General features: G+C 43.4%; 1 protein-coding gene across 3 annotated transcripts in view; it reads right to left on the bottom strand.

Moving 5' to 3' along the window:
- GIIIspla2 (Phospholipase A2 group III) overlaps positions 1-14,221 on the bottom strand; it is a 143,312-nt gene that overhangs the window by 45,292 nt on the left and 83,799 nt on the right. Inside the window, exons 3-4 of one of the 3 annotated variants that reach the window (XM_068229536.1) lie at positions 12,820-13,041; positions 9,851-10,075 (exon numbers count right to left, since the gene is read on the bottom strand). In XM_068229536.1, the coding sequence (XP_068085637.1) occupies positions 9,851-10,075; positions 12,820-13,041 (447 nt within the window). The remainder of the gene's footprint in view (positions 1-9,850; positions 10,076-12,819; positions 13,042-14,221) is intronic. The other 2 variants (XM_068229538.1, XM_068229537.1) reach the window with 2 other exon arrangements.

Genomic DNA, 14,221 nt, shown 5'->3' on the forward strand with positions numbered 1-14,221 from the left:
AAGGAAGTGGCCGTTGCCTTTATTAAGGTACGGCCCCAGCATTTGCCTGGTGTGAAAATGGAAATCCATCTTCAGGGCTGCCGACAGTGGGGTTCGAACCCACTATCTCCTGGATGCAAGTTCACATCTGCGCCCCCCTAACCGCACGGCCAACTCGCCCGGTCATTTAAATTAAAAAAATTATAACATTACCATATATCAGGTTACATGATTTTTCATATCAGAATATACAACGCAGTATAATAAAACTATACCTAGAAATGTACTTTTTATAAATGACTTATCGGTATGTATATAATCTGAACACACGCAGGAGATAGAAAATAATATGACTAGTTAACTGATGGGTAGACAAAATTGTATTACGTAGCTCCATTTTTATGTTAAGGTAATATAAGGTAACATAATATACTGTACCATTTTACTCGTGGTACTAATAGAAATAATAGCGAAAACCTGCTACTCTTTAGTGGCGAAAACAAGCAACTGCCATGGTCCCCGGGTTGTGTATAGTGCTCCTTTAATGATGGCTACGGTTTGATACGCGCAACTAGGAATTAAATATTAGTATCACTATACAACATGCCTATCGTTTGAGAAAATACTATTTGTTGCTCGGTGAAAACAACCTGGTCCCGGTGTACTTGTATTCTGGACTCAATTATCGACCACCCGCTGTTCGATTTCTGTGATGTGCGACTAATTCTGTGCCCCGGTTCTGGTAGATATCCGCTGTATTTTAAACATTCTGTTTGCTACTGTCGGTTTTGCTAATACATTGTTATAACTGTTAACATTACCTCGCTCTTCCCAGAACTGTGGGGTTGTGTGGGATAACTGCGTCACACATGTAGATTTGGTCCTGTTTAACGGCCGGATGCTATTCCTGACGCAAATCCTATATGGAGGGATGTAATCACTATTGCGTGTTTCTGTGGTGATTTGTGGTGTGGTATGTTGTCTGAGTATGAAGATGAGAGTGTTGGGACAAACGCAAACACCCAGTCCCCAATCCCGAGTTATTAAAATACCCCACCCGGCCGGGAATCGAATCCGGGACACTCTGAACCAAAGGGCAGTACGCTGACCATTCAACCACGGAGTCAGACTATTATTGTTATTATTATAATGTATGAGAAAACTCAATTTGATGCTAGGCGGCACTTATAACCACTTCCTTTAATAGATGAATAGCCAAAAACGTTTGAATTTGTGAATATATCAATCATAAAACCTCATACGGTGAAAATGAATGAGACTTACAGTGAATGATTGGGAGTGACCTTTCCTGTAAGTTTTGTTTCAGATAAAACAGATATTTTCGGGGATACCGGTACTCGAAAATTTGTGAAATAATATAATCGTGAAAATCACTGTTATTTTCCTTACGCGGTAAAATTGTATAAAACGTAAAATGTCTGAAATTATATTCTAAACAACTTTCCTTATGTACAAGTTTTCGGTACGGCGAATATTAACAGAGAAATCTGACATTTCCTGCCCTGGCCTCTATAAAATTACTAACCTATTTTATTATTATTGTTACCATTATAATGCACGAAACAATTCTACTCGTTGTTGGGAGCGTCTTATAACGTGCTGAAAACAAGCAATTGCCTAATTTCATTTTAAAAACCTTTCCTGATCTGTTTCTGCAACCATAAGCATAACAGCCTGGCGTAATTTTCTTCAAAACTCAGACTCAGAAATACGTAAATTCACACACATTTCTTAACTAATAATAATAAATAATCTTCCGTGTTTAATAAGAACATATTTTCGGTGTATTAAGGTTAAAACAGGTAGCCTGTACTTCGCTGAAATTGCATAAAGAGTGATCTTACCTTGTGCTGAATACATACGTTTAAATCACCTGACGGGACATTTGGCTAAAACATGGCGGAGCCAATCAGAATGAAGCACTCGTTGGCCACAGAGTCACTGTAGTGCGCGTCAAGCGGTCGAGGAATTCAGTCTGAGAGCAGGTGTGAGCTGCTCATTCATGCAGTCGCCGAGTAGTTTCATTCAATTGCGAATACGAAAAGACGGCCGTAAATCTGAGCGAGAGGTGAACAAAAGGGAAGCTCGTGTTGTTTATAGCTGCTTGACTTCCACTAGTGTGGGTACACCTCCTCGCTAGCGGGAGTGGAACATCCACGTGCTAATAACATTGATGACTTCAGTCAGTTTCCTGGGTTATGCTAAATAAAGTTTATACTTATATGAGGCCAATACTTCATACCACAAAAAAGTTTAGCTTCCCAAATTACCGTCCCAGTTTCCGACTTCATTAGGCATTCAAACATCTGTTGAGAAACATAGCGGTAGCTGTCATCCACGGTTCAACATTGGTTAAGTTCCTTTGTCTCTTTTATTTTTTTTATTTTTTAAAGAATTCTTCATATTCCTGTACTAAAATGAATATGTCTTATTTTATTAGATGGTAACTTTTTTAACCTATTAAGTTCGAGAGTTGTACAACAAATTTAAAAATGACACAGAATATTTCGAACTATAAAGCTCTGGTATTGAGGGTGCTATGGAACAACACAATAAGTCCACTGTTTTAGTTATTAGTAGCTGGAATGGAGGACAGTTTAGTTTGCGGTCAGGCAAGGTTCTGTTCGAACGCGCCCCTTGTACTCGACATGAGATGTGCCACATGTAGCACATGTTTGAGAGCATCCTGTACGCGTATAAAATAGGCTTCTAGAGTCTGAAATTCTGTTCGTGTGATGAAAATAAGTGTTTTCCGTGTCGATATCTCGAGTTTTCAGTGGTGTGTGGTCAAAGCAAATCAGTGGGGGCTTGAAGACAGTGGGGGCTTGTTCTCAGCCAATATGACACATGGTGGTTGGATGCCGGCGAAAATAATTTCTCTTATTTCAAGAGTCGGTTCTTCTCAAGTTAATGGCATTTAGTTATTTACTCAGGCCCCCTTGTCAACTCGCTGCTAGCCACTTGCCTTAACACAACAAGTGTTAGGGCTCGCACTGGAATGTCGACCGCTCGGCGGGAGGCGCGCACCATCTTCAAATGCGATCAGCCCCTTCAAAAGATGAAATTAATTCTTTCTTTCTCGATAAGGCGTGCCGTACCAATCTCGCACACTACAGTAACAACGCTCTCACAGAGGAACTTTTACTAACAATAATAGAAGAAGGATATAGTTACGCTCTACAATCACTTGAAGAAAAACCATTAAAAACAAAACCCCGAAGAGCAGAAGAAAATAAGAAACGAAAGAATGAAGAAGTTTTGGGAAGAGAAAAAGACCAAGAGGCCTTAAGTTCTATGCCGTCCATAGTTGGCCAAATTCGAAAAAACCCACACAAACAAATAATAATAATAATAATAATAATAATAATAATAATAATAATAATAATAATAATAATAATAATCGTATTATGACGTCATCCAGGCCAAACATCAAATGTGTCCCTTTCCTGCCTCCGCCAGGTTTCACAGACAGAAGGCTACTCACACTTAATTGAGACGTTATTATTTTACTAAAATTTGCAATATGTTTTAAGTGATCTGAGACCTTTCGAGCAGTAATAGCAGTATTTGGTAGAAGAAAGAAGCCATGCGATGCGGGTTTACGATAGCTTCTATTCTCGACTCACGGCTCCAAGCAGAAGCGACAATCAGTTTGAGTTTGTCATTTCACTGAAATCTTGATATGATTTCCTGCACTAGGTACCAGTAAATTTACCCATACGACGCTGAGCTGCGGCTTCGTGGCCTACGGTTCCTGGGTTCAATTCCCAATCGGTTCACCCCCCGGAGGCTCAAACAACACCGGCCATCAGCATTTCCTCACAGGCACTCTGTACAGCCATCTGCTGGAGTTAAACGGAACGTCGAAATTGAGACGCAGGCAGCCTAATTGTTATAATTGCTGCACACGGTAGCTAAGGCCATAAGATTAGTGTTGTGTTGTTTTCTGTGACACGAACAATCTGACGAAATAATGGGGGATATTAATTCTTTCTCGAAATATTCGTCGTGGGAAGACTGATGACCTAGTGGTTAGTGGAGCCGCAGAGGTTTACACACCGTCATCCCCCTGTTGAGGTCCACACAATGGGGTGTCTTGTAACAGAAGTGCCAACTCATCGGCCTGAGCTCGTGAGAATGTTTGCGGAGAGAAAACAAGAAGTTAACCCACAGACCATTAGCTGTTCTCTTTTCTTGTTCAGTGTCACTTTTCGGATGATTGAAACTCATAAAGCTAGCTGTGTTGCGTCATCATCACCACCACTTGTCCTATCACACCTCTTGTTTTCCCCAAGTGCTTTCTTCCGTTTCCCATCCTTTAAGCAGGCCCTGCCAGCGTCAGCTCCATGTATTCCATTTTGCTACCCGTTATAACAAATATTGAGGAAGTATAAATGAGCGACTTGACTTTGACTGAGGTATGAGTGATACATTTCGCTGACTGGTATGCGATAGCAACTTCTGGCTCAGTCAATCTTCGTATTCCTCGTACGCCTCTTCAGTGGATGTAGCTTGTTCAAGGTCTCCGCGTGTGCCTGTCCTAGAGCCGACTCGCTCTCAGTTGAAACGTCAGGCTTTACGTGGTTACCTTCCTAAGTTGGTTCATGATGAAAAAACCTACAACCTGTTTTCCAGTGAATGACCAGGTCAGGGATGGGATGAATGAAGCCCGCAACGTGCGTCGAGGATAGGAATTGTGCCGGCTGCTGAGGCCTGTCCTACTCCTCTGGGGCAATGATTAATGACTGACAGATGAAATTAAATGTTAATGGAGTGTTGCTGGAATGAAAGATGACAGGGAAAACCGGAGTACCTGGAGAAAAACCTGTCACGCCTGCGCTTTCTCCACGACAAATCTCACATGGAGTGACCGGGATTTGAACCACGGTATCCAGCGGTGGGAGACCGGCGAGCGTGCTGGCCTTTGGTCACAGAGGTTCCGGCTTCGATTCCCGGCAAGGTCAAGAATTTTAACCATCATTGGTTAATTACGCTGGCATGGGGGCTGGGTGTATGTAACGTCTTCATCATCACGACGCTCAGATCGCGTACGGGCGTCAAATCAAAAGACAGCACCTGGTGAGCCGAACATGTCCTCGGAGACTCCCAGCACTAAAAGCCATACGCCATTTCCATTACTATTGTTATTATTATTTACTACTTATTTCCTTCTTTCTTAATCCCTTTACCCTCCAGGGTTGGTTTTCCTCTCAGACTCAGCGAGAGATCCCACCTCTACCGCCTGAAGGGCAGTGCCCTGGAGCGTGAGACTTTGGGTCGAGGATACAACTGGGGAGGAGGACCAGGCGGCCTCACCTGCTACGCTGAACAGGGGCCTGGGGACATAGGAAGATTGGAAGATATAGACAAGGAAGAGGGAAGGAAGTGGCCTTGGCCTTAAGGAGGAGGAGAAGTGAGAAACCACGGAAAAGTACTTCGAGGATGGCTGAGGTGGGAATCGAAGCTACCTCTACTCATTTGACCTCCCGAGGCTGAGTGGACCCCGTTCCAGCCGTCATACCATTTTTCAAATTTCGTGGCAGAGCCGATAATCGAACTCGAGCCTATTATTATTATTATTATTATTATTATTATTATTAATTATTATTATAGCGCCATCAACTGCGTACAGTGTTCGGCGAAGAGTTGACAACGCTGTGTCTCAGGTCGGGGAAATCCTGACAATCCGCGGACAAGGAATGTAAACAGAGAGAGCCAACTAGCCTTCAAGAGTATGCTGGTCGTTAACGAGGACATTGCAACAATGCTACGAGCAAGAACAGTAGCGACCTCACACGAAGTAACTCAGCATGAATTTCTTAACATTTGTTATAATGTATAAAAAATATTTATACTCCGCTTAGCTTTACGACTAAAAATACTACAAAACGTTTGGACCATACATAAGTTCTATTCATGATGTTAACATTCATAATGCCAACGTCAAAACCATTGAAGGGTGCGAAAGAAAATAAAAATGTATAGACACCATAGAGGCTTTTGGGCTTATGCCCCGTGTCAAGAAAATAAGGTGAAATTCTTTCCGTTTCGCAGAGGCCTTTCTCGTACACAGTCGAGATTTCTTCTGAGGACACAGAGCACAGTTCTCTGCGAAATCTCGACACAGCATAAGCCCAAAAGCCTGTATCATATCTATAAGTACGGCCCGTGAAAGCATCAATGGCAACATTAAAAATCTATACTTCTATGATGAATGACATAAACTACAACTACAATTCAATACTCAAACTTGTAGGCTCGATAACCATAGGTTGGAGATCAGTGCTTGAGAATGGAACTGTTGAATCGCTCTGCAACGCAGTGCACATCCATGTACGAGCTCCTCCAGGGAGTCTCATGCACTCCACACTGACCTTCCGCTTGGCCCATACAACACCACAATGACGCTGCTCCAGTAGAGGTTTCCTTTCACAAGTTATTTGTGTGTGTGTGTGTGTGTGGTATGACGTGATATGAAATCTCGTAGCCGGACGCCCTTCCTGACGTCAAATTCATCACAGGAGTTAATACCATGGCATGAATGACGCGATATACAGTATGATAATAGGAACCAGTAGCGGCACATAGCCTACTCATGTCGAATAGCACCGAGAGGTCCGCTCAAAGCTTAATGTCTCCATCCAACCGAAGAATCATCAAGAACGTCGTATACCGTCGCTCCATTTGAGCACTGCGGAGAAGTTTTGAATTGAATCCAGGCTTTTGGTACCCGACCTAGTGATTAGAAATTGTTTAACACCATCTCTCTTTCCCAGCCGGCCAACAATCTGGTGGTTCCACCAACGGGACTCAAACCCGCTAACCACGGTGTCAGACCACAGAGACAGACGGGCGAACGTATTTCTCTATACATAATATATTAACAAAATGTGGACATAATTATGGCTGGGGGTGGTGCAGGCTGTGGTGTGAAGTATTGACGGATGGTCGACTCCAGACTTGTCTCTCGAAAAGGGCTCGTTACCATATTTATGATCATTTGATTTTCCCAAAGGAAAATGTGACACGAGGTTTTCATTAAGACGACGAGGGTGATTTGAAAAAGGTTTATCGTCAAATTAATCTATTTTAGTTTGCGATAGGGAAATAGTATCCCATTAACGCGAACATGAAAGCTGGGAGTTCACGAAGTCTCGCGTGTTTTGTTGTGAATGTTGCATTTGCTTTTAATGTTCACAGTGAATGAGCCTTGACGGTCTTACGTCATAAATAACTGAAACACTTGTATAAAGTACGTCCCTCTAGTGTCAGACACTTAGAGAAACTACTTGCTACACGCAACTCGCCAAGGTAGAACTGCTAGTAACAGTGTAGCATCTAGAAGGCTGTTTCACTCCTCGCACTCCGTGGGGCAACAGCGCTAAAGGGCCTTGGCCTACCAAGGGACCGCTGCTCAACAAGGCCTGCAGATTACAAGGTGTCGTGTGGTGAACACGACGAATCCTCTCGGCCGTTTCTCTTGGCTTCCTAGACCGGGGCCGCTATCTCACCGTCAGATAGCTCCTCCGTTGTAATCACGTAAGCTGAGTGGACCTCGAACCAGTCCTCACATCCCTGATCTGGTCAGGAATCAAACTCAAGGCGTCCGGATAAGAGGCAGACACGCGCAGCCGGTCTAATAAATGTAAAGGAAGTATATTTATTTAGTAAACGAACAGCGAATGAAGATTATGTTTGTAATCGTGTACTGAATAATCATTTCTTTACATCAGCCAACTGTTCAAAGAGACTACAGTAGTTAGTTTCTAACATGTCTCAAACGATTCTGCAACTGCTGCTCTAGTCATCAGCGGTATTATCAGGACTTATACCAGATATTTTACAAGTAACAAGCTTTATAACAGTCTTGGAGCTGAATTGATAGGATCCAACCCAAGTAAAATATTAAACACTATGCAGTATTACAACAACACGGACTACTTCATGCAACTCTAGTAGTCCTGTCTACCTGTCAGTCGTATCAAGAGCGTACGTGCATGATTTTTCTTTCTGACTAACAGTTCTTCAACGATCGGACTCTATGAGAGAATTGTAGAGGATGGCTACTCTTCTCCTGGCTGCGTTCTCCACGAAGGGGCAGGGAGTAAAAAAAACTGTTCACCTTCTTTGAACTGGTAATTTAATGTTGGGTAATCTCTGATTTAAGAAAGGCTGCCCATCAATTAGGTAGTCACTGCTTGTTACCACTCTGTTGTTACGTAATTGGAGGCTTCATTGAACTGCGCGCCTTTCTCCTGTACTGCTACACCGGCCTGTCAGTCCCATAAGACCGGGGCGCGCTTGCTCAGTATATGTGGTGTGAAGTACGATGCTACCCTACTTACACAAAGGGGGCTGTGAGGGTAAGATAAGCAGAGGCAGACCAAGGTGGCGATGGTTGGGCCCAATTTTTAGTGGAAAGAGGTGTGGAACTAAGAGAACTAGTTACAATAGAGGACTGTGGAGAAGCACAGTGGGCATTCAAAGGCACAACCGTCTAGTATGAATAATAATAATAATAATAATAATAATAATAATAATAATAATAATAATAATAAAATATTTCACGTCTCGGTAGAGTGATTATAAGTCCGCATTCACTGTAGTTAAAGATCTATCGGCTACGACATCTACTTTCTGCATCATCAGTATTTCGAGGACAAAGTGTATGAACTTTTACTTTTCTGACTTGGTTTTACCCTCCGTAGAAAAGCTCGCACGAAACAACAGTGGACCACTTTTTATTTTCTATTTCAACATTGATAAGTTGTTGGTGGATCACCTCTAAGTCTGCCTGAAGAATGGTAATAATACATTGCGGATATTATGTCTTGTGGTAATGTTCAGTGTAGACTTAAGACAGAGAAGAGTCAGGCAGTTTCTATCGCGTCGCGTCCTTACAAATAACAGATGTTTCAGCATGTATGAGATGTTCTACCACAGCAGACTTCTCTGGCTGGTTGGCAAAAACGTAAATGTTTGAGATGTTCCTTATCCGTCCTTGTTACATGTTTAGCCAACAAAAAGAAATTTATATGAACAAGGAATCGTTTGTATTCCAGCACAATTAGAACCAATAAAAGCTTTTAAAATTGTCTATGGTAATATTAATTATAACATTGAGATCTTAAGGGTCGCTTACTGATAAATATGTAGCATGCAAAAGCTCCTCAAAATAATTACTCCATAGGAATAATACTGTATTTCACATAACTCTGATGGTTCAATCTTTAATAGCTGTTTTATTTGTAGTAGAATTCCATGGCCAGGATTTCAGCTCTGGTTTTCACACTCCTGAAATAAAGACACAAGAACCACAGCAGCCCTCATATATTGCCCATGCAGAGAAAGGAAGTTCGACACATTCAAATCAACTAGACATTCAGGTACTCATAATGACTTACTTTTACGTTGCACCGACACAGACAGGTCTTATGGCGGCAATGGGACAGGAACGGGCTGGAATTCGGAAGAAAGTGAATGCAGGCGTAATTAACTATTTGCCTGCTGAAAATGCGAAACTACGGAAAAGCTGCCGACGTGAGCCAACCACGCAGCCACTTACTCGGCTACAATAAAGCAATGACATTGTTCGGGGTTCAAACTGACGTAATTATGAATTTTGACTTGAATATAAAAATATTGCTTTCCTTCCAGACCCGTATTGTATTCTGCGCGAGTTGTGGAGGGTAAACGCTCCCGCTGACCGTAGAGTGGTTAGCTCTACCCTCGGGGCCGTGTGCACCTCCGGAAGTGGAAATATCGTTTCTTAAATTTTTCAACTTCCTGATGACGAATCGATGGCCCCTGGGTGAGGATGAATGTCTAGTTGATTTGTGAAGGTACTCACCGCTCGTCGCACGCACAGTGCATGATGGTGTTGATCCGCCAGTTGAAGAGGCCGTACTTCTGCTCGAAGGCCGAGATGAAGAAGGGGCAGGCGGTATCATGCAGCCTGCAGCACTTGTCCGCACCATCGAACCCCCCGAGCTGCGTGTACTTGGAGGCGGTCTGACCCTTGCCGCACCACTTGGTACCCGGCACTCGGAATATGTCCATGAGCTCTCGTTTCTGTCTGCAAAGCCGTGCGATTTCTCTGTACTTACTGCTTCCTGCACCTAACAGTGCTGCCAACAAGAACTCGGCGTCTCCACATTCCTATACTACCGCCCACTCTCTTCCTTGAGTTACATGAAGTAGGTAGCTGAAAGTAAACTAGTCGCTCATCACGGATCACTTCGACACAAGGCACACAGATGCCTGCAAAGTCTCTACTTCAACATTACTATTATTATTCTCAGTTCTGCCGCAATCGATAAAAGCAAATTCTACGATATCATTTCCGGCCCCATTGTATTTTTTAAAAATTCTCTCCAATTCCGCATTTGGATTACGTGAACAAATCTTATCCATGACATTTCATTGTAATTTTTGTCCTAAATGGACGATAGTACACTCATTTCAGCGAAAATAGAACACCTTGAAAGAATAGGGATAGGAAGTTCATTTTCACAGGACATGTTCGCTAGTATGTTCCACAGTCACCTAGGTTCAGCGTGTGTCCTGTTGCCCAGTAGACACTGGCTCCTCCATGGGCACTGATAACTTGTTCCGTGCATGACGGCATTGACGTGTTTAAGGCGCGAATAGCGTCCAGGGGTGTAGCCATCCACGCTCATTCACCTGATTCCACAGTTCATTTTTGGTGGTTAGCACTGGGTCACAGTGCAGCACCCATCGTTTCACTAGGGCCTATGTCCCACACATTCCCGATTGGCGACAAGTCCGGAGATCGCGCGGGCCATGGCTACAGTCTGACATCCTGTGACAACAAACAACATGTGGTCGCGCATTGTTCTGCTAAATATAGCGTCTGGGTGTCGTGCAGGAAGGCTATGGCTACGGGTCGCAGGATGTCATTCACGTAGGTCACACTGGTCACAGTGCTCTGGACACGCACCAACTGTGATTTGTGGTTGTACCCAATAGCACCCCACACCTTAAGGCACTGTATGTCTTGTGCGAATGCAGTCAATGCGATGCCTCTCCCCCTGTCTGCGGCCATCATTTTCAAACAAACAGAACCTGGATTTGTCCGAAAACACTATCTGCTGCCATTCCTGTGCCCAGTGACGTCGTTCCACACACACCATTGCACTCTAGCATGTTTATGTACATTACTCAAAGGTAGGTGGACAAGTGGGCGACGCGCCGGTAACCCAGACTGTCACTCCTGATAGTGTACGATGTGTTACACTGTTCCGCCAGAGCGGAGGAGGACACAGACCTGTCCTGTAATGCCATTCGGATGAGGTGTCGATCTTCTCAGGTGGTGCGCCCAGACCCATCTCGTCGTGTACTACGGACTTCTGTGAACCATTCTGCACACACCCGTTGCACTGCCGACACACTTCGTCCCACACGAGCAGCAATTTTCTGGATGGATGCATCACGTTCTCTCATGTCAATAACTCACTCATTTGATGGTATGGTTGTCGCACACGCCTGCGAGGCATCTTGCACGTCTGCTCAAGTCACACTGATCTATTACCTTCTATTTATAGTAAGAATGAGAGCCGCAAGCACATTTTATCAGTCCGTGTTGGTGCGCCGAGATATCCACGCGGACCTTGAACCTGAGGGCCGACATAGTTTCTTCAGAACATACTACTGCACATGAACTTCCTATCTCAAGTCTTTCAAGGTGTTCTGGTTTTTATGAACATGAGTGTAATTACTATCACGCAAATCAACATTGAAATTAGCGGTAAATTAATAAATACCATTATTACGAGAGACATAACTTCTGTGGCATTCCGCTTCGTCGTGCCTTCTCTCGAGGTCCAGGGAATGGAAGTGTTATGTCTGTGAATTCTCAGTATCTTTGTCCACCGCGACTAGCGCGGGCTGTTCAGGTACACCGTATGTAACACAAACATAAGTCCCTGGACCAATAACTATATTACTTAATGAGTTACGGACATGCCCCACCGAGTAACATCAAGTAAAGAAGTGCGCAAAGACTCCACACACATGAAGAGAAGCGCTGTGACGTTATAGAATTCATAGTCGTAATGTATCAAAGTAGTAATAATGGTTTTTACTAATTTACCGGTAATTTCACTCTTAATTTGCGTAAAACCAATTATTATGTTCCAGTTAGAACGCAAATTGTAATGAAATTTGATGGATACGATTGGTCCACGTACCGCTCCTACTTTACACTATTGGTGACCATGGTTTGAGATCATTTTCCAAAGGACATAGTTTTCCAATTGACGCACTGGCGTCCACGTTAATGACTCAACAACAAAAAGAGAGACTTAGTAATGAAAGAAGAAACACGTTCTGCGGTGCTCCTTCTTTATTCTTAAGGGAATCCCCTATAGTTCAGATCTTCCGCGGCTAGACTTTTGATGTCAACTTACATACTCTCAGCCATATTGCATAACTTTAATTAAAAATTCACCAAAATATCCTCTGCCATGAGCACGAAAAAGACTAGATTTCTTATTCCCCTCAAGATATTAAAAAGTTTTCACTGACGAAGACTATAAAAACCTAGTTTTCGTGGGAAAATCACCGTGTTGGCAACACTGCTTGTGATTTCATGCTTCGTGTCGCTGCTCTTTGTTCGCTACCAGGGAGGAGCAATTCGTGGGCGGAGGTCACTCTACAGATCACGTTGCTGTCTGGGGATTCTCTCTTCGATTTTCGCTATAACAGTTTCATCGTGGCTTGAATTGTTTTCTAAAACGTACAGGGAAACGTCGTGTTGGCAGCACTTGCGCCCGACCAGCGGAAGTATTGTGAACTCACCTTGCATCGCAGCTGCAGTGGCTGACAGTGAACGGTCGGTAGTTGAACAAGCCGTACTTAGTGGAGAAACCAGGGATAGAAAACCTGCAGTGGTCGTGGCGGCGGCAGCAGCGGTCTAGTACTGTGACAGGGCCCAGCTCGGCGTAGCGCTTTGCCAGCTGATGGGGTCCACACCACTTGGTACCAGGTGCAATAAACATGTCACTCACCCCTCGCTTTAACCTGCCATAAAGGGGGAAACCACAGAGTGAAGAGCAGAGGAAGAAACTGTACCATACAAAAGGCATACTTCGTTTTGCTGATCACACGAATCATCGGTTAACAACTCAATGGACGAGAAAGTACACAGTTGCTACACTGCAAAAATTTACTGCATCAAAACAAGCACTAAAAGTCCTACAAACTTCGATCATAAAGTTAATTTACGTTCACCATCACTTAGAGGTCAAATGAGGGCTGAGTGTTTGCGAGTGTGTAGAGTTAACAAGGATTTAATTTTTGTTTGTAAGTACATGATCGTCATACTTTAATGACAGTCAAATCATTGTATTCTGCCCTCCAACATTCGACTCCTCCGGACATAATGAAATCAACAAAGAAATACCCAATTATAGAATAAGCTTCAGAAAGCATGTGGAGTGGTCCAGTTCACGAACATTTCTGCAGTAATTGAGCTGGTTTAGATGTTGGGAGCTGTTCATCTTCATTAAGACATCAGCCATTCGCTCCAAATTTGTCAGTATGGTTGCAATGTACTGTACATGCTATCCCAAAACAACCAAGTAGCTGCGCGCTTTGGGAGCTTGCATTCGGGAGAAAGCGGGTTCGAGTCCCCCTGTCGGCAGTCTTCAAGATGGTCGCTTCATTGGCACCCGTAGCCCTTTCCTATGCCATCGTCGCTGTAAGATCTATCCATGTTGATGTGACGAAAGCAAGTCATCTCTGTACCTGCAGTCTGATCAGCAGTCCCCTTGGCTGTCTACCTCATACGTAAGTGCAGTTGACCTCAGTTCTGGTTTCTTGGTTGGTGTACCATTTCTTGTGGAATATCGAGCGGTTCTCTCTTCAATGGGCCTGTCCGAGCGTTCTATGGCTGAAGCCAGATGTTTTAACTGCAGGCCTTCCTGTTTGTTGACATGCTACATTGCTGATTTCAATATACAGCAGTGTAAAGGTCCAATCACTCTGAGATTTTACATGTGTAGGCCCATTTTAAAATCTTATCTCAATATGTTTTTCTTCTGGTCGAAGTGTTTATCGATGACTAGAGTCCAGACCTTTCTTGACGTAATATAACAAGTAGCACACAGCCTACCAGAGCACAGTTGAGGCACTAAAGGATGAACTCACCACTAAAACAAAAAATATTTCTTATTTATTTTTTTGACTTGTACTCCTTGCC

This window comes from Anabrus simplex, chromosome 10 (assembly GCF_040414725.1).
Source record: "Anabrus simplex isolate iqAnaSimp1 chromosome 10, ASM4041472v1, whole genome shotgun sequence".
In the NCBI taxonomy this organism is placed as follows: domain Eukaryota; kingdom Metazoa; phylum Arthropoda; class Insecta; order Orthoptera; family Tettigoniidae; genus Anabrus; species Anabrus simplex.